The sequence below is a fragment of the Nothobranchius furzeri genome, chromosome 1 (genome assembly GCF_043380555.1).
Source record: "Nothobranchius furzeri strain GRZ-AD chromosome 1, NfurGRZ-RIMD1, whole genome shotgun sequence".
In the NCBI taxonomy this organism is placed as follows: Eukaryota; Metazoa; Chordata; class Actinopteri; order Cyprinodontiformes; family Nothobranchiidae; genus Nothobranchius; species Nothobranchius furzeri.
In genome coordinates this window covers 62,568,405-62,594,080 of record NC_091741.1, presented here as the reverse complement: position 1 = coordinate 62,594,080, position 25,676 = coordinate 62,568,405, and the positions used below count along the sequence as shown (strand labels likewise).

The window sequence follows — 25,676 nt, the reverse complement described above, 5'->3', positions numbered from 1 at the left end:
ACTGAACTTTCCCTATGTGTCGTGACCAGACTATAGCCAAAAAGAGCACACGTCACCTCTCTGTTCATTGAGCTCCACTGGCTGCCGCTAGCAGCACACATCAAATTCAAATTGCTAACACTAGCATACAAAGTCCGAGATGGTACGGCTCCCATCTACCTGAATCCTCTTGCAAAGGCTTATGTCTCAACCCGGCCGCTCCGGTCATCACAGGATCGTCGACTAGCAGTGCCTACACCACGCTCAGGACAATCCAGACTCTTCTCATGCATCGTTCCACAAATGTGGAATGACCTACCAAGCACTACCAGAACTGCGGCTTCCTTTTCAATTTTCAAGAAACTCCTGAAGACCCTGCTCTTCAGAGAGCATCTTCTTAACTAGCACCCCTCCCTGCGCCCGTCCTCCCTCTCTACTGTCCACTCCTTTGTTCCCTACTCTCCGATTGATGTCAAGTTGTTGTTGTTACTGTTGTTGTTAGCCTCAAGAGAAACATGCCAATTATCACTTGTAAGTCGCTTTGGACAAAAGTGTCTGCTAAATACATAAACATAAACTATATATTCACATATGTAAGATGGCCCGCCAGGCTACTACTTGAGTGTATCACATATCAACTCAGACTGTTGAAATATTTTTGCTGCACCAAAATTTGCGGTGCACTGCGTCTGCTTTTTGCTGAGAACAACACAAAGCCAGTTTGTGCTGAGCATGCAATACAAATGAATGGATTCTAGAGTTTAGTGTTAGTAGTCCCACAATTGGAGTGGAAAAAGCCTAATTTCTAAACTGTCTCAAATATTTCTAATTGTTAATTTAAAGCTGGAAATACATAATAATGAAAAAATGTGCAGCTTTCGTTTTATTAATACCCTTTCAGGGAAGGGTTAGATTTGCTGCTCCCTCCATACCAAGCTCTGAATACATTTTGTCTTGTTTTCTGTGTTTCCTGTAGGTGCAAAGGAACTGTAAGAAGAGAACGACAGGAACACTTTTTTTTTAGGTCAGTGTGACCGAGAGCTCAACAAGGGTTTCAGTCTTTCAAGACACCTCCCAGCAAACCTCTCCACTCGCTGTCTTAAACAAAAGGCAACTGTCAACCAACACCTTTCTCTTCCCTAAACACTTTGCTTTGGCCCGGAGAGCCATGGCCTTTACCCTGTCTGAAATCATGGCAGCAAGGCGGCAGCAGTCACAAGCTCAGTCCCACACTCAGAGAGGCAGCAGGGTGGCTGTAGAAGTGGATGAGTACAGCACTAACCCCACCCAGGCCTTCACATTCTACAACATCAACCAGGGACGGTTCCAGCCACCTCATGTCCACATGTGAGTACAGAAATACAGAACACATGATAACCGGCAGGAGTTTGTTTTTAGATGTAATGATGAGTTGCTTTAAGTGTTGTTATTTTTCATTGTTTTCATACCAAACATATGGAAAGCCTTGCAAAAAGCCGAGCCTTTCTCTGGTCTTCTTATCCATATATGGGCAAAGGAGACGGGGCCTGTTTCAGAGCCAGAACCGTTCAAACCCTTTGATTGGACACTATGTTGGTTATTTTCACACCTCATCATGTTTACTTTAAATGTTTCTTCATGTTGTCAATCGTTTCTCAGCCAGACAACAGTATGTGTAATTAAATAAACAAACAAACAAACAAACAAAAAAAGACAACAGATAAAAAGTAGTCTGTCCATTTTCAGGATCAAGGAATAGTCTTAAGCCGGGCGTACACTGTGCGACCTTTTCACTTTTTTGAGCCGATTTTCCAGTCGTGCGAGAATCCATGACATCGGGGCGAGTTTTGCGCCGAGCGGTCGTGTAGTGTACAGGGGGTTACGAGAGGCGATTAACACCACGTGACCAGCTGCCGATCAGCAGTCGTGGGCTCGCACGGACTTCTGGCGTGTTTAATATTTTGCTCGTCCCTCGTGAGGGTATCGCACTGTTGAAGCGGCGCTGCGAGCAGCTGCGACCCAAAAAGTATCAGAACCGCTCTCGGCGCATGCGCAATCCTGCATCAACGCCGCTCGCTCGCTATTTCCCTAATAACACACGTTGTTCGTTTTAATTTCTACACGTTTTTTTACTCACAAAGATTGTCAAGAAAGCGTGTTTGTCGTGTTCATGTCAAATTAAACTGATCACTAAACACAGATTTACTTTCTTTATTTTGTTTTCCTCATCCAACCCCCATAAATCCCTGTGTGTCCTCCTGCAGCACTCCCGAAGGACAACAGGCAAAACAAGACAAAAACGTCTGACGTGTTGCTATTTTTAGCATATTTTTAGGGCCGACGTACAGTGTGAGCAGTCAGGTCGCATGCGAGAACTGGGTCGTGCAGTGTGAGCACATGACTCGTGAGATCTGCTCTGCGAGGAAGTCGTACAGTTTGAGCTGAAGCTGAACGCTGCCAGTGAAAAAGTCGCACAGTGTACGCCCGGCTTTAGTAACGAGATTAATCACAGGAGGAACAGTGTCTGGGAGACTTACCTGAGCAGAAAGTAGTTATATTCAAACACACACGTGGGTATTGTGTGTGTGTGTGTGTGTGTGTGTGTGGGGGGGGGGGGTGGGGGGGGGGGGGGGTTGCACAACCGTAACAACCATATCAGCACCATTATGTTGGAAGTGCCAGCAGCTGAAGTAAACATGTGTGTCAGCAGACTGCATTCCATGTCTTCTAGCTAACACTTTAGGAAGAAAGCCAGTACTTTTTGGCTACTATGGTGCTGTGGTCTTGTCTGTCAACTTAGAAGCAGAATGGCTATTGGAGCTAAACACTCGTGGATGAGATCATTGAACTTGCCTGTATTGGAAGGCTACCATGTAAACAAGTCAAATGTGTAAAGTTAGTTGAAAAGGATTTTGGAACTTCAGGATGTTTTATACCCAGCATGCTGTCTAACAACAACTAAACTTTGGGCCCAGTGTTACAACTTTTTAAGATAAATTTACCATTACAATTATATGAAAGATGTTACAGCATAAGGGAGCCAGGACAACAAGTCAGGTGGGATGTTTTATCATCCCTACCATCCAAAAATGGTTGCAAAGCCCCACTGAGAAGCCTCGATGAACTGAACACTTGGACCTAAGATTTATGTTAATCTCCAAGTTACACATGTACAGTCTGCATCTCTTTCTAAGGCTCAGCACTAAAGTACCATCTGAAACAATCTACTAGATACAATCACATAAACAAATATGTTGTATACACTACAGCAGGAGTGATCACTTAGTTGCTTGACTACATAATAAAGACCACTGGCCACAAAAAGCATGGTCCCCCATGAAGCAGGAGGCATGACGCTAAGACCATGGCAACACATAGAAATCAGCCATCTATTAGAATAACGACATTAAAGATTAGGATTCCAGGAAATGACTGCAACTTAAAAAAAGTATTTCACAGCTCTGGCTTCCTGCCTGAGATCAACTAGAAAAGCCGAGCCCAGGATATTCTAAAGTGTACTCTGAGCGGCCGAGGACTGACATGTCAAAAGACCCACCTGAGACCACACAATACTGGACAAGCATATGAGAGAAGGAGGCATTCAGACCAATGCTCTATGGCTGGAAGGTCTAACAGCTGATCACAGAGATTGTCACACCTACAACACAAGAAACTGACTGCTTTCCACAAACTCTTGACAGTACAAATGAATCAGTTGCTAATGGAGGGAACCCACTCAGACCTCCAGAAAAGGGAAAATGCTTCCAACTACTATCTAATCACACACCCCCATATAACATGAATAACAAATACACAAGTAGAACACAGAAGGTAGTTAGCTGCAGCTCCAGAGGAGTCGAGGTTGACAGCGCCCTTCCTGAGACCACAAGACCAGAACCACAAACATGTGCATGGCCTGGATTGACTAGAAGGAAACATATGACTCAATGACACTGTTCTAAAATAAAATGTTTTATTTTATTTTAATTACCAAAAAAGACTCAAAGTCTCTTTTTACACTTTATATTTATTTAATCAGGATCGTTGTCAAGTCGACGCCAGAAACAATGAAACACAACTTGAATATCAGATGAACAACAAGGCTTTATTAAACCGGCATTCATACAAGTTATCAATCATGAACGAAACATTTCTCTTACCGTTGCTTATGGGTGGAGAGCTGAACACCCCAGTTAGAAAACGTAATCCATGATAGGTGAAGAACTGAACACATGTAATCCATGAACCTCGTCAGGTAGAATCCAACAAGCAGCTCTAACAGCTCTGAGCTCTGCTCTGCTCCTTATACATTCCCTGATGTGCGTGCAAAGCTGCACACCTCCACCAAGATTACCTTGATTACATCCTCATGATCACATTATGTTCGGCTCTACCATGATTATCCTTGATTATATCCTCATGATAAGTGTGATTGACAAACAGTAGTGATCAATAACTTGTATAAAGCAATTATACAACAGATGACAAGTTCATTTTTATTACATTCCACTCTTGAACTTTTCATCTAATTTATGTAACATCATGGATCCATCACCATTTCCCCATCAAAACCAACGTCATTTATAACATACCTTGTAGTTCCACTTTAATTTTCATCGTAGTCTTTGCATTATTACCCAATTTATTTCTCTTCTTAATCGAATAACATACCAACAAATAATAAGATTACACAATGTTAGAATGCTGATTATAATTAATGCTGCAATCATAGGTGGAATTAGCACTTTATTAGCGGTACTCGACATGCCTGTAAATATATCCCACCAATGATGAGCGGAAGCCTGTTCAATCAATGTAGCAACATGTTTTATTTCCCCTTGCGCCACAAGAGTAGACACCATGAGCCTGGAAAGGTTGGACCTATGAGAGTCAATCAATTTTGCCACTTCAGTGGAACCATCCAATGCGCATTTGAATTGTTCCAGTGAGAGTGTCCAAGGGGAGTGTAAAACCTCCCATTGTATCTTAGTCAGCCGACTAGATACAGTGTAATTACTCAACCAATAGGTCACGTTATTCCATTCCCACATATGTATACCCTTGAGACAACCTGAAAAGGGAACTGAAGGTACCTGTGGGGAATTGGTCATTATAGCCACGCATAAGGTGTTAGGACCCACCTGCCAAAACTGTTCCTCTGGGGGTGTGACCGTCCAATCACAGAGTACGACCCTTGAATCAGTGAAACATGGATTGCTATGTCCTTTTACCAATGGGCAGGCTAAACCCTTATCAGTCTCATCACAGTGTTTTACTTCATATGTTCGATTTGTTTTAACATCCCACCACTCTCCACTAACATGGAGATACCAAAACCCTTTAGTGGTTATCACCGGCAGTATCTGATATCTACACACAGTCATTACTGATGTCATATTATACTGATCCCAGTATCCAGTACACATAGATTTATTACAAATCGTCATTTCTGCATGTAGCTGTAGCCATAATGAACTACTGATGTTCCATAATGTTCGCCATGCATGATAGTTATTACTCATTACCTGTATTTGAAACCTATTTCTCTGTGTCTCAGCATGAATAGTCTGCAAGGAACAGACTGTCCAATTACCTATGTGTGACAAATTATGCAATGCATCATAAGTTTCATTCCAAAGCTTTAGATTCCATTTAAATACACTTTTCCACACATCACTTCCTTCTAACTGACTAGATACAGTCGAAGGCATCCATCTTGCAGTCTTGGTGACAGCTTGTGCGGTGTATTCTCCAGTGTTGGACAGCATAGTTCGTGTCACCTCATTGTCTGCTGTGTTAGCCAGACCATACAAAGTTCCAGTTCCTCCTAGCACGGTGTCATACCATGCTCACCTCCTCCTGTTACAAGGCGGAATAGGAGGGAATTTCACAGTCCATCGCACATATTCGGCTACCCTTATTTGTCCCATTTGTTGACAAGTGTGAACCAGGGGAGCTACAGCTGTCTGCGTAGCTCTAGCTGTGTCGGGCAGCACCCAGAATATGTACAAATAGGCGTATCCTCCTGTGATTACAGTTCCATTCCTGATCCGGAAATCGCGATCAACCTTCATACTCCAATTTGTGCCATTTTGTATGCAAGTACCATTCCCCTGATGGTATGCACAGATGCGCGCTGCAGAATTAAAGGTTACTGTTGATCCTTGAACCAACACCCCCGGGCTGATCACCCTTCCTCGGATTTTAAGACATCCTCTGCACCGGTACATCTTACCGGTAGATGTTAGGTTTCCCAAGTAGCAAGCGTCATTTGCTCTGCATGTGAATGTGCCTTGAGTGCGGTTGGACATACTGCTAACCAATTCCAGATGGCCCATGACCCCTTCTTCCAACACTTGTCCTTCCGTGAGCCCCCAACAGAAATGTGCCCTCAGTGCGATGACAGCGAGGACATGGAGGACGATGACCAAACATCCGACACCACCAGGTCCGCGGAGCCCATCCATCGCCTCGACAAGGGTTCAATCCTTTTGTAGGGGAAGGGGACCCAGTCAACCACCGTCACTCAGACACCCGCCTATGGGATACATACAAAACTGCAGATAGAATGACAAGCATTAATTTTCTCTCCTGTAACATTTGTTTATCGGAATATTAATCCATTTTTCCTCTCCGGGGAACAATACACTTACCACAGCATCTTTTCCCTGTGCAATAATCTCTCCAGCTCTGGGAGGACCATTGAGCTGCTCCACCCACACTTTTGCCCCCGCAGTAAAGTCTGATGATCCAAACCCAGTTTCACCCCTCTGAGTGATAGTGGTAGGTTTAGTAATCTCTTCAACTTTGGACATTACACACCGTTTGATTACTAACTGAGCTATCTTGTCTCCTTTTTCCAGTACCAACGGTTCTTTACCTGTATGCTGACACACCACACCTATTTCCCCTTGATAGTCTGAGTCTATTACCCCAGCTAAAATGGTTAGACCCCTCAAAGCTAAACCACTTCTTGGACACACATGAGCATAAGTTCCTGGTGGACATTGAATTCCCAATCCTGTTTTTACCACTGTCACTTTATTGGTTACTAAAGTGATGCTTTCCAAGATTTTAAGATCTAATCCCACAGAGCCCGCAGTTGCTCTAACAGGGAGTTCTGCCTCAGAAGTTAGTTTCCACATTCGTATAGGAGGGTCAGTAGAAGTTGTTTCCCTTCCTGCCCTGGCAACCATTAGCATCAGTGGAGTAACTCCATCCCCCACGGGTCTGTTATTTAACTGATGTACTGCCCTAGTCAGATTTTCTCTCCATTTGTCCAAAGAATTAGTAACCGATAGTTTCCTTAGTTTCTCTTTCAGTAACCCATTCATTCTCTCAATGAGTCCACTAGCTTTCGGGTGATATGCTACATGATAGATCCATTCTACCGCGTTGTTCTCTGCCCATTCTTTGATCTTATTTCCAGTGAAATGGGTACCATTATCAGTCTGAACCTGCAAAGGTAGTCCATAATAGGTCTCTATTAATGACAGACATTTCAATGTAGCCTCCTGATTGGCGTTATGACACGGATGCACCACCAGTACCCCTGACACCGTATCCACGGCTGTGCATGCATACTTACAGTTTTTACTTTTTGGCAATGGTCCAATGAAATCAATCTGCCAACACTGTCCCGCTTGTTTACCTCGATGTATCTGTCCCTGTATATGTCGAGGGATTCTCTTTTTCTGATGTTGACAAGGTTCACAATCTTCTATGGCAGTTTTAATATCATCAATGATGAGATCTATTCCTCTGTCCCTCGCCCATTTCAATGTTCCCTGCACACCCCAATGTCCAGCAGTAACGTGAGCCCATTTGGCTAATCCAGGACTTGATTGTCTTACAGCCTGAATTTTCACTATCTTATCTACAGTCTGATTATGCAGGGATTCAGGATCATTGTTATTAGTATGAGCATCCACATGTAATACTGACACAGGAATATTTTGGCATTTCTCCCAAATGTCCTTCCATAGGTCAGCTCCCCAAACCTCTTTTGAATGTATCTTCCATTGTGTAGCATGCCAAGTTGGCATCCAAGTTAACATTCCTTGGGCTACTGACCAGGAGTCAGTATAAATACTTACTCCCTGCACCCCAGCCGCCATTATTACCATGTGTACTGCTTTCAACTCCGCCCATTGACTACTCTTTCCTGTCCCTGTGAGTTCCATAACTTGTTGTGTACCAGGGTTAAATGCCCCAGCCTTCCATTTCCTGGTTCCTGCCACATATTGACAGGAACCATCAGTGAACCAGGCTCGCTCCTGCTGCTCTGGGGTGAGTTCGCTCCATCTTACCCCCAGTTTCACAGGAGAATCCTGGATTGGTTTTACCTCAAAAGGCACTTCATCCATTTCTGGAACGTCTGCCACTTGCTCGTGGAGCATTGATACTCCTTTTTCTACAATGTTTCCCTTTATTTTATCAGGATTGCCATGAATTACCGAGGCCTCCGCCCCAGTGTCAACCAATGCCATTACTGTCTGTACTGATTTTTTCCAATAAATCTGTAATTCCACATGTGGTCTGATATCATTTATTGACCATCCTGAGGCACTGGCAACAACCTGAGCTTGACCTTCATCCTATTCATCATCATGTTCCCTTCGGTGCTGTTTTTTCTTTCTACGCTTCACTGCCGCCACCTGATAACACTCATCTGAACTCTCCTCCTCTGAAGATTCCTTGGGAGGGGCGGAAGGTTCAGCAGGCTTCGACGCCACCTCCCTGATCACATTCTGCAACATTCCAACCAATTCTGACACAGACATCCTGTCGTCCTTTTCAGGACAATGTCTGAACTGACAATGGACCTTCAGTCCCATTTGTCTGCATTTCTCCATCAATGCATTAGTGGGCAATCCATCAATCTCCTCAAACGGCACTCCCGCTTGTCGCAGTGCCCTCCACAGATCTGTTCTAGAGGGGCCCATTGCCCCCCCTTTACGACCCCTTGAATGTGGATCAATCCTGGGTTTATTTTCAGTTCTAGCTCCCTCTCTCCTCGTCTCAGACCAATCACCCAGCGTGGTGAGTTCGCCAAGACGATCTTTTATCGCGGCAAAAGTCTGGTCTGCCGCGCCAAACAACAAGCTGGTCACCATGGGTTTATAATGTGGTGGGGCATGTCTGATGAGGTGATCTCTAGTTGCCTTAGAGATGTTACAGTCCACCACTCCAGCTCCCCCGTTTCGAGCCACTTGCTCTCTAATAGTGAGTCTGGTGAGCCGCTGAATGGCATCTCTTACTGTCTGCCATTGCCCTTTAATCTCAGACCAGTCCGCCGTGGTAGGATAGATTACATGACATGCCAGAGCATATGCATCCCCCACATTGAAATCTTCATCAGCTGGCAATGCCCGGACTGTAGCCCGGTATTCAGCATTTATCTGTGCATCAGTACTTAATCCTGAAAATCTCATGGCATCACCGGCATCTATGGCTATATCACACGCGCCATCCTCCATAAGGCGATTAAGCCAGGAGTCAGTTGGTTCGCCTGGGCGCTGTTTCAGCTTCCCATTCATGTGATTTAACTCATCTTGTGAATAATCCTCTAGCGTTGTTAGCAGCCTAGGGGCGGGTTGTGGCTGCTGTTGTAACATCCTTCTTATATTACCCGCCTCATCGAGTTCCGGCCGTCCCTGATCATCCACCATATCTACCAGTATTGGTGGAATAATTTGCTGTTCTCGCCGACGCCTAGTAATAGGTCTTTGTTCTGACATCTTTATCCCCTGTAATGATGGATACAAGGGCTGAGGTGGTGGGTCAGGTTTAATCGCCCACTCCTCCTCCTCATCATCCCCCCAAAGATCCCCGTTCCATTTCTCAGGGTCCCAATCTTCACCAACATTCTTTACAAACGCCCGGATCTGAGCAGGACCTGTTCTACGAGGTCGCTTCTTTTCCTTCCTTTGCGCTCGAGACACAAAAGTCAGCGTTTTATCCAAAACATTCTGAGCATGCTTTAGCTCTTTCCCCATCACACACACTCTCTGCTCAAACTCTGAGCATGATTTTCCAACTTCTTCAGCATGGATTTTCTCCTGCGCCGCTCGCTCTCTACAACTGCTCAATTCTAACTCCTGTTTTTTCCATGCTTCTGCAAAAAGCCACATCATATCTCTCACTCCTGCCAGCGGCGCTTTTTCTTTAACTTCTATCCGCGTCAAACGGTCCAGCACCACGGCGGGGCTGACCACTCCATTTAACTCTCCCCACGGCCCAGGGCGTCCACCGCGCTGCCTTAACATATCACCAATGGTTCGGAACTCCTCCGTTTCCCAGCCGGGAATCGGCACGGGAATCGGCGTTCCCTCCCCAGAAGCACTCGGCTCCTTTTTGCTTCTCCAAAAACACTTCATTGTTGCTGGAATAGCTTGACTGATCCTGTTCGTGACGCCAAAAATGTTCTAAAATAAAATGTTTTATTTTATTTTAATTACCAAAAAAGACTCAAAGTCTCTTTTTACACTTTATATTTATTTAATCAGGATCGTTGTCAAGTCGACGCCAGAAACAATGAAACACAACTTGAATATCAGATGAACAACAAGGCTTTATTAAACCGGCATTCATACAAGTTATCAATCATGAACGAAACATTTCTCTTACCGTTGCTTATGGGTGGAGAGCTGAACACCCCAGTTAGAAAACGTAATCCATGATAGGTGAAGAACTGAACACATGTAATCCATGAACCTCGTCAGGTAGAATCCAACAAGCAGCTCTAACAGCTCTGAGCTCTGCTCTGCTCCTTATACATTCCCTGATGTGCGTGCAAAGCTGCACACCTCCACCAAGATTACCTTGATTACATCCTCATGATCACATTATGTTCGGCTCTACCATGATTATCCTTGATTATATCCTCATGATAAGTGTGATTGACAAACAGTAGTGATCAATAACTTGTATAAAGCAATTATACAACAGATGACAAGTTCATTTTTATTACAGACACTCTCACTGATACTTGGAGAAATTGAAACTCTACATCAACAGGACACTAAGAGCCCTCATGAAGAACTCAGTGGGCATGTGAAAGTCAACTGTGAAGACAGGCTGAAAAAGTTAGCATCAAATGTACCAAGGTGATGCTCTGTCCTCACTATCATTCTGCGTAGACCAGATCCACTCCCACCCCATCCCCACCCTCCACCAGAACATCGCAGAATGGCTATGGATGCTGGTCCCAGAACGGAGCAGTCATCATTCACCTCTAATACTTAGATGACATCAATATGTACACCAGGAATGAGCGAAGCATTGACTCAATGATTCAATGAAAACCAGGATAGACAGCAAAGACCTCAAACTGGAAAGATGTGGTTGAATAATATACAAGACAGGCAAGGTGACCCCAACTGAAGGAGTTCAGATACCTGGTGACAAAAATGCAGATGATCAGGACAATTACAAATACTCTGGAGTCCACTATGGCTAACCAATCTGATGCCATTGTAGTCAGCAGTATACAGAACAAGACAAAGTCAATACATGTGTTGGTGTTAAAACAACGTTTTGTAATTATTTTGGCTTTTTGACAATCTGTTTTTGCTGCTGTATCGGATATATGAACTCTTATTATACATCTGATCTCCCACATCCTCTCATCTTTTTCCTTTTTTATGATGGAAATGCAGGGCGAAGAAGGAAGAGCTGTGTGTAATCTTTACCTGGAGGAAAGCTCACTAAAGTGGGCCATGGTTATTCACAGGCTCCCCTGTTTTCTCTGGAGACCCTGCAAATGTGCACGCTTGCAAGAAATCCCACAGGACTCAAAAGTTTTTTTCTATTTCTGTAGTTTATTATTTTCTATATCTGCACATTTTTCACAGCATCTCTTGATGATGTGATTTTTATTGTGCCCTCTTATTCTTACTTCTCTTGTTTTCTCTGCTCTGTTAGTCTGTGGGGACATCTTTTCTCCTGGATTCAAATTTAAACCTCTTTCATTGTTGGCTTTCTTTGACTTTGTATTCAGCACCGAGTGTTTTCTTCTTCCACCATTTAGTGCCACTGCAGATTCACTGACCTCTTTCCCTTTTCTCTCATACTTAACTTTTGTTATGTTTTGTCTTTCCTTTGTGCTAGGGTGGACCCAGTGCCTCATGACACTCCGAAACCACCAGGCTACACACGTTTTGTGTGCGTTTCAGACACCCACTCTCGTACTGATGCCATTCAGATGCCATATGGAGATGTGTTTATCCATGCTGGGGACTTCACTGAACTGGGACTTCCCTCTGAAGTCAAAAAGTTCAATGACTGGCTAGGTCAGTAAAGTCTTGTATCTGTCTTTCCATTGTTTCAAGTTTTCAAATTGCTGACTTTCATGTCCACCATTAACACACATTCTTATTTTATCCATTTATCACTTGTATGTTAACGAAAGTTGAGCAATTTAGCCTTATGAATAGAGTAAACTTACTAGCCTAGTGAACTAGACCAAATTCTTGCTTTGCAAAGAATAATACATTTATTTAGTCTGGCTTGTCAGGCTATAAACTTACTGTTTCATGTAGGAACTTTTCAAAAGCTCCAGATTTGAAAACTGTTGTTGGAAATCCAAAAGGGTTCAGATGAAGACAACTTTACTTTGGTTTCTTAAAGACGTTTCACTTCTCATCCGAGGAGTTCTGTCAGTTCTGACTAGAATGTGGGAGAGTCAAGCTTATGAACTGTAACTGTGTATTATTGCTTAACGAGGAGAAACTCACTCTGAAAACACCTCCTCTCTACCCCCATGATGAGTCGCTGGCATTAAGTTGTTGACTTATCGGGGGTAGGAAGGAGATGTTTTAGCGAAACGTCTTCAAGAAACCAAAGAAGTCCAGTTGCCTTCATCTGAACCTTTTTGGATTACCTTGACCTAGATGACTGAGAACCTGAACCAGCATGTCGTTGGACATTTTTCTAGTCTTACCATTTTTGAATTTGAGCCTGATTAACAAATAAATGCACAAAACACTAATCGTTATTTAAAGTGTGTTGTAATGGAAACGTGCCACTAAACACATGTTGATCCCTCCACAAAAAAAAACACAGATACCATAGCTTTTAGTTTGATCAGCATCTTCCGCTTAGACACCACTGTCAGAGAGTCCCTTTTGATCTTAACTACATTAATGGCCTTAACCAGCTTCAACCTGCTGATCCAGTCTGCCACAACATGAAGAAAAACTCTGACCATCACAGATTTGCACCTGTGAGATCAGAAAATCCTGAGAATGACAATGTGTTGGCCTAAGTTTCTGGGTGACACCATATCAGACGTGATGTTTTCTTCTACGGGAGCTCATGTGGACAAAATGCATTTACAAATTTGTAACCAGCGGTACAAAACTTTTGCCATTCATAAACAAGGTTTTTTTTCTTTTTACACATTTTCTTCTTTGCTCGTATCCTGTGATGAAAGGGAGTCTTATACTTGTCATTTTGCTGGAGGTTGAATAATCTGACGAGGTATTCATTCAAAAATTGCGCTCCCAGGGAATTTTGACGCTAATGGCCATTCGTTGATAAGGTGTTACTTGAACAAAACAAAAAAAAAAAAAAACCTACTTGCTGCTGCCCACTTTGGACGGGAAATACGTTCTATCACTTTAAGATGTTTATTAAGATTTTAGAGGTCTTAGTACATAGAAAACTCTGGCACTTTGATTAAAATTCAGTAGTAACCTCAACTCAGTCCAGTTTATTATTTATATACACTCTGGGAGATGTATAAAGTCCTATCCCAACCTCCATACCCTTTGAATTTCACTTTCATCTGTATTTACCTCTTAACAATATTTTTATTGGCTGCAGCTGAATGAAATACACTGTTTTGACTGATTCAAATGAGAGATAAGACCACTTGAAAAAGCCCCCAAAATGAAAATGAAAAACAGGAAAAATAAAGACCCTTTATACATTTGTAAACACACATGGAATACAGGAGATTTAATTAATTGGCAGCCACTTTTATCTCACTAACTGAAAATAGTCACAAAAGGGATAAAAAAGAAAGAGAAAAAGAACAAAAATGTTTTCACGAAGGGATCTGCAGGTGTTAAGGGATGAAGAACAAAGTCACTTCCATCAAAATGTAACCCGGAGCTCTCTGATCGAGTTCCAGCTTAAATATTCAAAGAAATAACATTTAGACACAGATAGCCTTTAATAGAGTTGTTCCTTCTCAGTAATCATGTTCATCTCTTATATAACAAACATAAAATACAGCTGCTTGATTTGAAATCCAGTCAACCCTTTTCATTTGTGAAGGAGGTTGAAGTTCAGCAGAAGCTTAGTTTGCTTGTTTCTTTTACTTCATATACACACACATCATCTCACTGGAAGCAGTTTTTAAAATCTTTTGTTTCATTTATCTCTATGTAGCGATAAAGATTGGCTACTTTTTTATTAAATGATTAATGAGATGTGATGTTCCACACACACACACACACACACACACACACACACACACACACACACACACACACACACACACACACACACATATATATATATATGAAATATCATTCTGATTGGTCTTTGAATGTTTGATTTAATATTCCTTTAGGTTCTTTGACTTAATCAGGGAACATACACACTTCATTTTAATTCAGAGTCAAGAATATAGTTTATAAAAAATATTAAAATTATGTTTTCCTAAACTAAATAATTGTACATGACAACGTATGAATGAAGTGATGGGTATGTAGATAACAGATGATGAATGGAATGATGAAATGTTAGCTAGATGTTTTAGCCAAACCTTTCTTAAATATCTGAGAGAGATTGTGGTGTCTGGGTATCTTTGTTAACGCCCTCTTAAACGTGTCAAATTCTGATTTGTCTAAGTTCATAAACAACGTTGATGAAAACAGGAATTACCTCCAGATCTAGTCAGTTCTCTAGCTGCCTCCTGGTCCAGTCAAACCGGTGAGCAAGTATTTGGAACCATCCTACCTTTTAACCTCAAGGTCAAAGCCTCTCTGCAACGCTTGCGAGTAATTACAGACGCAATGGCTCTTTTAAGAGACACCCAACACCTCAGACAGACATCTAATCTGCATCCATGCTTCTCACTTCTTATTTAGGATCAAATCTAAGTCATATAGTTTATCTGGTATTTGAAGCTGTAATAAAATGATGTTGAATTATTAGACTAACAGAAAAAAACAATAAGAATTTACAACAAGTGGAGCTATTGTTGTCTTCATTCTCATTGTTGCTGCCGTAATAATGAAAAAACTGTGAAACCCTTTTCTGGACAGAGATGTGTCCTGTTAAATCATGGGAGCCACCTAATGAGCTTGTAGTCTAGACGCTGGGGGTAAAAAGAGAGAACTTCTTGTCCTTTCCGTGTTTACTCATTTGCACATATGAGAACTGCTGGGAGTGCACTTTGCAAATCCATCAGCCTGTATTCCAGCAGTGAGTGACGCAACAGGAGAGACAGGAATAAAAAGATAAACTGAGCCAAACGCACCTGCTGCCACCTCTGAAATCAGTGTCTCCTCCCTTCATTCATCGCTGCCTCTCTCACTCACCCCATTATTTCCTCCCCTGCAACTCTTCCACCTTCCTTTCCATCGTACCTCATATAAATATTTATATGGCTGTTCTCTTTTATTCTCTCCACACACAGCTGGGTGTTGCAGGATTGGCTCTAAAGGGGACTCTGTACAAATCATAACTCCATATTCTCTATAAGATACATCTTATAAATTCCCCACTTCTTGTTTTTGTCTCGTCTTCTCCACTCACTTTACATTCTTTAACAGGTTTTCCTTCTTCCCATTCCCTGTTTCTTTTCACATTTCTCTGTTCACTCCCTCCAAAATCAGTCCTTCTGCAGCTCTTATTTTTAGCAGGAAGTCAGCTGGCTCTTGGGGGGCTGCTGGCAGCCTCTCAGAATTTTTGTCAGGGATGGCAGTGTTGCAGAAGAGGCAGGAGAAGGAAGGGGGGAAGAGAAGAAAAGAGAATGATTGAGTAGGTAGAAGCTGAAGTGCATGCAAGGAGAGTGGTTGGAAAGTGAAGGGATGACAGTGAAAGAGGAGGTGGAAGGAAAACTTGCATGGAGAGAACTCTTTTCTCCCAGACAGAGCCTGCATTACCTGGGTGATGATGGAGCTAAAAAAACAATGTTTCTTGGCTTTTCTGGGGGAGGGGCTAGTTTTCATTTACTTTTACTGTCATAATGAACCATCGTGTGAGTCAGCTGCCAATCACTGAAATAGAAAAGGTGTCATGGTTTCTCCACCTTGCTCTTTTTATGTGGCAATACTTTTCCCTAAATCCTGTCTTAGTGTCATTTTAATAATATATACATAATAAACAACAACATGATCAATAGGATATGAGACAATCAGTCACCAGTAGATGTAATGATGACTCAGCAGTAAACACAATGAAAAATGCTGGAATAACGTCAAATGTACCAGGGACACTTCAAAATGACGGTGACAGTTAAATGGAAACAGCATAAATGATTTTTCTTGTTGACACCAAAACTAAATGAATTTATCAGATGAAAAGCTCTGCTGCCTCAAATGTGATTCTGTCTACCTGGATTCAGACCATATGCAGAAAGTTCCTATAATGTTATTCGTGTTTATATTCAGATTTCATCTTGATGCAGAAAAATAAGAAAATGAATTCATGTTTTTCAGAACACTTATTCATGTTTTGCAAGTAGACAGTATAGAGAAGCAGATTTTTCATGTGGCCCTCCCAATGCAGTAATCCTAGCCCTCCAATCAGGTGCCCCCTCCAGGAGAGGGGATGGTTGAGCAGGGTTGATGGTTTATTCCTTAGGGTCTACGTGGCAGAGGTGAGGTGGTGCTCACTCCTCAAAAAAATAAAAATATAAAAAAAAAAAAAACCACCTGGGGACCATTGGATGTTAAAAGTCACAAGACACATTTCCTTTTGTCTCACCCAATCAGAAACTTAGTTTCTGGGGCTAGGCGTGGCTTTCTGTGGTGTTTGTATAAACCCTCTTTTTGCATGTAAAATTCTGATTCGCCATTAAACCCAAAATATGACAGTTCTAAAAACTATCCCACGCCACCTTTTCTTTAGTTCAAGCGTTCTAGAGAAATCTCAGACAGGTCATTCGGATTCCTCTTCAGCCATAAAGAACCTCAGACAAGCTGGATAAAATCTGTTGCAAGTTACACCTGACCGCAACAGTTCCTTCAGGAAAAAAAAGCTGAACCTCACGACCCCTTCAGGGTCTCAGAGACACCAGTGATAACCTGTCGTGACCTGGAAGCATTCCAAGACTAGTTTGGTCGGTACCGTTGCTTTTCTACCGGCTTCGGTTCCAAAGAGGGTCCACGAGGACCTCGACAGTCTGGATCTGATCGGAGGCTTCCCCTGGGTACGTAGATCAACAGGTGGCATTTCATGTGTGTTAAAAGTCTCCTACTAAAGTTTAGAGCGAAACATTCACTCCCATCAGAACTAACCGCTTATCCGGATCCGCTGGTTCTGAATAACACTCCACACACACATCACGTCTCACTCCACCATAGTCCATCAGTACACAGAGTGTTAAAGTTAGTCTTGTTTAAATTGTGTAGAAATAAATTTCTTAACTATTTTAAACCTGACTCTCTCTCTTTCCTTGGCGTTAATACGAAGTGTCGCTTAATCCCTGCAATAAAAAGGTCCGATCTTCTGGTTAAAATAGTCAAAGATCCATCAGATTGAGATTTCACATTTCTATGGAATCTCACATTTTATGGTTCATAAATAATATGTAAACGACTCATTCTTTACACTTTTCTGTTCTTAATGATCTCCAGGTAGGAAAATCTGAATGAAACAACATTTATTCAATCTTTTCATGGTTTTGTCAGATTCTGGGAGATTTTAATAAACTTCAGATGATGAAATAAATAATAAGCATCTTCAGCACCAAGGATGGGACATTGTGATGTTTTATTTAACCGCAATACAAGGTTTATTCAGATTTACATTTAAATATTTTCTTTTCTTTTTACTAACTATTAAAAATGTTTGGAAGAAGGAATCCAGTCCTAATCTCAGATTACAACAGGACCAGAAGGAAAGAAAGAAAGGGGTAGCATTTTAAAACACACCAGGACTCTACATTTATTTTATTTTTTAGTCTTGGTTTTCTGATAATTTTATTAATATCAGCAGGGGGTCTGCCAGACATTTTGGGCCCCATGAAGTACTTGTTATTTTTAAACTTAATTTTTTTATTCAACTTTGAAACTTTTTTGGGTCCCTGACAGCTCTGGGCCCTTAGAATCTTCCTAATCTTTCACCGCTTTACGGCGCCCCTGAATATCAGATTTCAGTTATTAGATCCTTTAAATATCAGAGAATATTTAATGAAAATTGACATAATTTCATCACTGAAGTTGTTAATGAGACAGAACCAGGATCTCAGATGTGTTTTACTTGGCCCAACGTAGCAACAAGTATAAACTCATTTACTGAAACAGTCGTCTCTCTAAAAGAGGAAAAGCTCTAAAATCAGGGGCATGGTGCTACTATGTGAATGCAGACTTCCTCCTTTAATTTATGTGTGCATTTACTCAAAGATTTCCTCTCAAAATAAAATAAGGTTTTAGATAAAATAATAAAAAACACGAAACACTGTCCAGCCCAGGGGCTTCCATCATGGAAAACCACAGGTCATCAAGATGGAGAGTCAAGAATTTCAAAATCACAACTGAAAAGAAACCTTTCTACTGATTATATCTGGGACACGAGAGGACTGTTTGGGAAATAGTCAATGAAATCAGTATAAACTGATTGTTTTACACAAGTTTCTGTCTCAAATTGACCCAAAATGTCTCGTTGACCCAATTAATAAGATATTTCATTAAATATTCTTTGATACTCAAAGGTATTAATTAATTAGATCTAATATTAGCTATCACTCCACTCCACGGTGCAAATGAGAGCACATATTTGATCACTTTAGAATTTTTACAAAATGGCCTGTATTCATAGTGCCCCCAACCCGCATTGCCCGCTGGTGGTGGTCGGAGAGGTCGGTGGCGCCAGGTTTGGCAGGCCTCACCTCTGTCACTGTGCCCCAGGGCAGCTGTGGCTACATTGTAGCTCATCCCCACCAGTGTGTGAATGGGTGAATGACTGTGTTGTGAAGAGCCTTGGGGGGTTGTTCAAACCTAAGAAGGTGCTATACAAATACGGGCGCTTCACAAGAACAGGAAAAAAAATTAAAAAGATTAAGAAAAATATCATGGATATGAGAAAAGTAAAAAATGTGATAAAAAACTGTTTGCAGTGAAAGTAAATTCAATAAGAAAGAGGTAATGAGTGGAAAGGCAGAGTTGGTAGAAAGAGCAGAATAAGGAGAAGGTGGTGATAAAGGTCACACCAAAACCAGCCTGAACAGGTGAGTTTCAGCTGGAGACCAATGAGTCCACTGATCTCAGGCTCAGGGGGAGAAAGCTCCAGAGTCTGGGGGCCACAGCAGCAAACGATCTGTCACCATTGGTCTTTAGCCTGGTGCTGCACAACCAGAAGGCTTTGCAAAGAGAATGTAAACTAGGACAAAACTGTGAAGTCAGATTTTACACTAAATCTTTAAATTGTGTGATGAAGAGGCTAAATAGGTGCGAGACCTTCTAAAGATAGTGGAAAAATAGTTTCAAGCAGACTTGGTGAGAGTGAGGCTCAATTAAGCTTTACTCCAGTTGTCTCCAATAACGGCTCCTTTGATCAGGCTTTCAGTTCACGCTCGAGCCGGCAAATATGATCTCTGCAGCAAGCCTTCATGTGGATTTCATGCTGAGGCAATACTTAAGAGGGCTGGTGTGTGTGTGTGTGTGTGTGTGTGTGTGTGTGTGTGTGTGTGTGCGCCCCCTGATCGTTACTCATCCTGTGTGATATGTGAACTTGCAGAACAGAATACACTGTAAATATTATGGCTGATTATGGAGCTCATCTTTAAAGGAAATCAACTCTGGGTCAAGACAAACCTGGTTAGTTCGGCTTTATGTTAAATTCTGTTCAACTTTATTGTCCCCAGAAGACAAGTAGCTGCACAGTCAGCAGTTCACATAAAAACAGCAACGTTCTACCAGAATGGCTACACGTTTGTCTGCAAACCTAATACTGTGGTGCCCTGTGTAGCTCTCGCAGTCATCTGCATATAAAAGTGTGAGGACACAACCCTTTGGTTGTGTTGACGTTTGATTCTATTTGTGGCTTTAAACACAGTATTAATATATACAGGTTTTTAATAAGAGTTAGTTTTAATTATTGTAATGAAATCATAGACTTCTGAGTTGTTTTCTAAAGAGATTCCAGTTTACATATTAAGAATGTTAAAAAAATTCAATTCATTGCATTTAAAATGTTTTTTACATCAACAGGTTTTTTATTTTTGACGTTCTAGATGTTTAATACCAGGTTTAAATGAGTTGTATCGATTGCTTTAATTTGGGGTGTTTCTCACCTGCTGGTCACTATTCTGAATAATGTGTTCAAAGAATAAACTTTACTTGAAGTAAGACTTCACAGCTTCCAGGTACGTTTGCTGTAAAAGCTGTAAAGGTTCCTGAAACCATTCTGAGAAACAAGGTTTGTGTTAAACTCCCAGTTTCAGTGTAAGCTGTCATCTTTGAGCTCTAGTTATCATGAGTCAGTCTAGACCTCCGAGGCACTGTGAGTCTCGTGCAAATAAAAACAAGTTTCCACGCCACAGCGGCATGGACTCCTGGACTGCAGCAGGTCTAAAGCTCCTTTAATTAAACTGGAACAGAACAAGCCTCGTCTGTTTCTTCTTGTTAACTATGAACCGCTAGTCTAGTTCAAGGTCCTGACAGAATAAGAAATGACAACCAGCGTGGCACTCTTCTTATAAATGTGGCTCTTGTAGGCTTCATGTAGAATATTTTTTACTGAGCAACTTTTCATATCTGGTGACCGTGACTCAAGAGCCTTATGGCTCAGAAGGGATGAGAAGTCCCTCTGTGGCTTCATGACTTCTCTTATTGCACATATTTTTATTAATATTAGGGATACAATTCTAAACATCTGATGATTATTGTAGGAAAACCCGTAGAATGTGTTTTTTTTATGTGCCTTCCTAAAGCACATGGCCCTGGCTGACTCACAGCTGTGTGGTCCACAGCCTGAAGCTTTTCCACCTCAGCTCTTTAGTTAGTGCCTGCTCTGTTCCTCTTTACTGCTGAATTATGAATGAGTGAAGACCATGATGCGATTACTGCATTGACACCTTGCACCAGTTTTTTTAGGGGCTTGTTTAGCCTTGAGACCAGAGGATGAAGAATGTGTTCCGCTTCTGCTTCCATGTTTATGTTGATCTGGATTCCATCATTTTCACCCTGTCTGTCTTTGCACTCGTCCACTGCTGCACATCATCCTCTTTACTTCCTCTTTACCTCCTCAGCTTCTCTCGGATTGCTCCCTTAAGCTCTGTACCAGTCCAGGCATTAAACTTTCATAACAGCTGTTTTTTATGGTATGCTCTTCTTCTCTCCCTCCACAATAACTTCCTTCCTCTGTCATTTTCGCTCTGTGTTTCCTTTTTGCCCCGTTCACCATCCTTACCTCAGAACTGCCCCAACTGCACGCATGCACACTTTCCTTTAAGGGCAAGGGCAAACATTCAACAAAATGTTCTGAATTTCAAGTGATTATAAGTAAAAGGCTAAATTTACCTTAAATTATTGAAGGACTCTGGCTGAATTTGAGCCCAGTGACCTCTGGAGATAGGCACCAGAAGTAGGGGTTAGAGTTGTTTTAAATACTAGACATGACTAACCAGTTTGTCACCAAACTGGCTAGTCATGGTCAGGGTGGCTACTTCCTGTCTCTAGGATTCTGCTTGCTTTGAGTGATGTCACCAGCATGTGTTTGTTTTAGATAAATGACAGAAATATCCCTTTAAAAGCCTAGCAATTGGCCAAGTCCCTATGTTTATTAGCATTCATCAGAAGTCTCTAGGCAGCAACTTTCAGAGCAAAAGTTAATCTGCCACTACATTATCCTGGAAGCGATGGTCGTCACGCCAAACAAGGAAGTGGAGGCGACAAGATGAAACAGAGGAGTGGAGTGTAGAAGAGAGAGGGAGAGAAGACAGACCACCTACGAGGACGATTGACGATGCACCATATCTCTTTGTCACCGCCTCTGTGCGTCTTCAGCTGTGTGTGTGTGTGTGTGTGTGTGTGTGTGTGTGTGTGTGTGTGTGTGTGTGTGTGTGTGTGTGTGTGTGTGTGTGTGTGAAATGCATTTTGTTTGCTGAGGATACTGAGAAGTGTTGGGAGGTGCTGCTGTACTCAGATAAAATGTGTGTTTTGAATGTGTGGCACAGTAGGTGGTGTTTGTGTATGCTTTCTCATAATTACTGGCTGTCTTTGTTTTGAGTCTGCTTGTATGATTGTGTGTGTGTGTGTGTGTGTGTGTGTGTGTGTGTGTGTGTGTGTGTGTGTGTGTGTGTGTGTGTGCGTGCGTGTGTGTGTGTGTGTGTGTGTGTGTGTGTGTGTGTGTGTGTGTGTGTGTGTGTGTGTGTGTGTGTGTGTGTGTGTGTGTGTGTGTGTGTGTGATGAGATGAGATGTAGCAATGTGTGGGTGGTGGATTAAATGAAAGAGTGAGTATTAAGTTTAAGCTGATGTGGGAAGAAAAAGTCTGTTTCTGCTTTATCTGTCTCTACCTTTTAGCTCCCATATTTTACTTATTGTGTCGCTGTGTTACTTTCTACTTTTCCGTTTCATCTCGCAGTGCTGTGTTTCACACACACACACACACACACACACACACACACACACACACACACACACACACACACACACACACACACACACACACACACACACACACACACACACACACACACGGTTGTAGAGTCATGGCTGATCCTTGCTGAGTCTTTAGTTTCTCTATCCATGAACCTCAGTGCTGTTCTCTCTGAAACTTCTCTTCTTGCTTTTATTTTCAATTTTTGTAAACACAGATAAAGGCTCTGTTCTCAGGTTCAAACCTGCAACCTTTTTGCTCCTAGTCAAAAGTGCTACCAACTGTGCCACCATGCACCTGTTCTGAAGCAGCGTTTGTTTCAGCTGAAAGCAGCTGTAAAGGCATACTCTGGCCCACTTTAATTAGGGGGCAAGTGACCATATTTGATCACCTTTGCACACTTGATTAACAGGTCAAACATTAGCAAAATTCTTTTTGAAAGTCTAAAACAATCACGAATTGACCACAGTAACAGTGACAAACCAGGACATTTCAAATGTAGCGCTCCCGAGTTTTTATTGGTTGTTGGTCTTAAGCCTGCCCCACTTGTTTTTTCCATGTGTTAATCTGTGTTGGCAGCTTTGTAAACGAATGCTAACAAGTGAATTACCCAAATTACGTGACTCGATAACAAACTTTCTGAATGCTGTTTATTTGTGTGACAGATGCTGTCACTTTTGTACCATAAAAGGACAGAAAGGCCGTGCCCATGAAAACCACATCTGGCTGTGCTTTTTGCTATAAAAATAAAATCTAGCTTCTACTTTCAGCTAAGTGGCAGTCTATATGGACCAAACATTTTAGAAGCAACAGCTTAAAGTGTCAAATTATTCTATATAAATGCAGCTTTACCATGTTTATAATACATAAAATAAAGGTTTGGAAAAGCTCAGATGATATAACCTCAATAATCAAGGTTGAATAAGATTTCAGCTAAAAGTTTGACCGCTGCTCTCTAAACTCACTCCTCCTGAAACAGGCATTGGTATTAATTTAATCATTTTGGGCTGGCAGGAAATAATTGGTCCTTTATTAAATCATTTCTACACACACACACACACACACACACACACACACACACACACACACACACACACACACACACACACACACACACACACACACACGTGCTGTGTTTGTGAGTGTGTGGTATTTGGCTAAATGTTTTGGCGTCTAGTTTTTAATATCTATGTGCGCACACACACATTTTGGAACCAGCTTTGTGTTGGCAGACATTTAATTTCTGCCTTTTAAAAACATTTTTTGGCTCCTGTGTGCACACAAACACACTTTAGCGCACATACACAATGGGCAGTAATCCCATGTATATGCCAGAGCTTTGCCCAGACCGGGGATTTTCCTCTTCAAAGAGCAGACCACCCAGACTAGCAGCCTCAGAACAATAGTGGCTGTGCTCCGGAAGATTTCTGTGGCTTCAGCGGGTGTTCATGCACACTGTTTCTCTACGTATGTACTGCCTGTTTTGTTCTCTCAGCATCTTGTGCACTAAATTGTCAAAACATGCTAAAATTATGCACTGGCCTAAAGTTCTCAGAGTCGTAAACATACCTGCAGACTACATGGCATGTTCGTGCCAAATTACACACAAGCCACCGTGTTGAATTTGTGGAAGGATGTCAGCGTTGACAAAAATGTGATGTGCTGGACTGGACCTGGTCTTAATCATCATAGGATGCTGCTGCTACATCCAGCAGCAGAACAAGGAGGAGGAGAGGAAGGACCTACAAATAAGTTCACTAGAAAAATATGGCAGACTGTTGATCCATAAAGTCAAATCACTATAATTTTAATTAGATCCTAAGAATAGTATTACAGAAATAATGTACTTGAAAGAATGAATGAATGAATGGATATCTCCATTATTATTGGACCAACAGTGCAATTAATTAAATTGTGAGGCTGAAAGAGTTAAAAACGCTATTATGTTAATACAACAATACATTTTGTCAGTAGATTTAGTGAATACAACATCATGTTAATTACAGTAAAAACAAGTTATCACTGTGAACCAAGTAATTATTTATTTCTAATAATAACTAGTTTTAGTATGTAATTAGTATTTTACAATAACACATTGGCCCTTGCCAGCTAGATCCTCCGCCGAAGAGTAAGGGCTTTTCGGGCTGGATTTGGAGTTTGTTGATGAAGGTGCTAATCATGATACTCCGTCTGATTCTGGACTCAGAGGATTTGGTTCACATGCCTGATTCAGTGTGTATTAGGATGGTATTCTGAGCCAAACTGCTGCCAAAAACAACAATGAAAAAGCAAAAAATCTTAACTTACGTAGCGATCAAGCACAGTACGTCTGTAGTAAATAAAAAAGTTACACATTAAAATTAAACTATGCAGTTTTGGTTTGCTATTAGCACTCCCTAGAGTCAGCTATTAATTCAGTTATAAAAGCAAAAGTGAAACTTGTCTTCTCGTGGTGCATTTGTTTTTGTAACACCTTAATCTAACTGCTGAAATAACTCCTCAGAGTTCGTTAGTTTCCACAGGAGCAGTTCATCAAATCAGTCGTGTTCATGATCTAAAACATACAGTATATGTGCTGAAAGCACACTGCAGCGCTGGCATATGGGCTCCACATTTATACTAAAGACTAAAGGGGGACCTAACATGTAAGCGGCTCCTACACACACAAATCACCTGGTACACACACACTAAACTACATTACACACAGATCAGTTTACAAGTACAAAAATCCTTTTGAGACTCTTTTCTCACCTGACTGATTTGTGCGTACATGGTGCATTTGAATGCTGGGTGGAAGGTGGGAATTTTGAATTTCCTTTGGATTTAGTCTAAACTTGTGTTGAAGGGGCAAATATGTTTTTCTGTGAAAAAATAGATGATAGTGTAGTTATAAAAGATACAACTACATTTTATTTTTAACAGTTAAATTATTTTTATT

At 41.6% G+C, this 25,676-nt stretch overlaps 1 protein-coding gene across 2 annotated transcripts in view; it reads left to right on the top strand.

Moving 5' to 3' along the window:
* Window positions 1-1,004: 1,004 nt before the first annotated feature.
* The window catches only part of mpped1 (metallophosphoesterase domain containing 1), a 158,745-nt gene continuing 134,073 nt past the window's right edge, over window positions 1,005-25,676 (top strand). Inside the window, exons 1-2 of one of the 2 annotated variants that reach the window (XM_054739474.2) lie at window positions 1,005-1,326; window positions 12,070-12,251. In XM_054739474.2, coding sequence (XP_054595449.1) covers window positions 1,148-1,326; window positions 12,070-12,251 — 361 coding nt within the window. In that variant the 5' untranslated portion in view covers window positions 1,005-1,147. The remainder of the gene's footprint in view (window positions 1,327-12,069; window positions 12,252-25,676) is intronic. The other variant, XM_070549645.1, reaches the window with a different exon arrangement.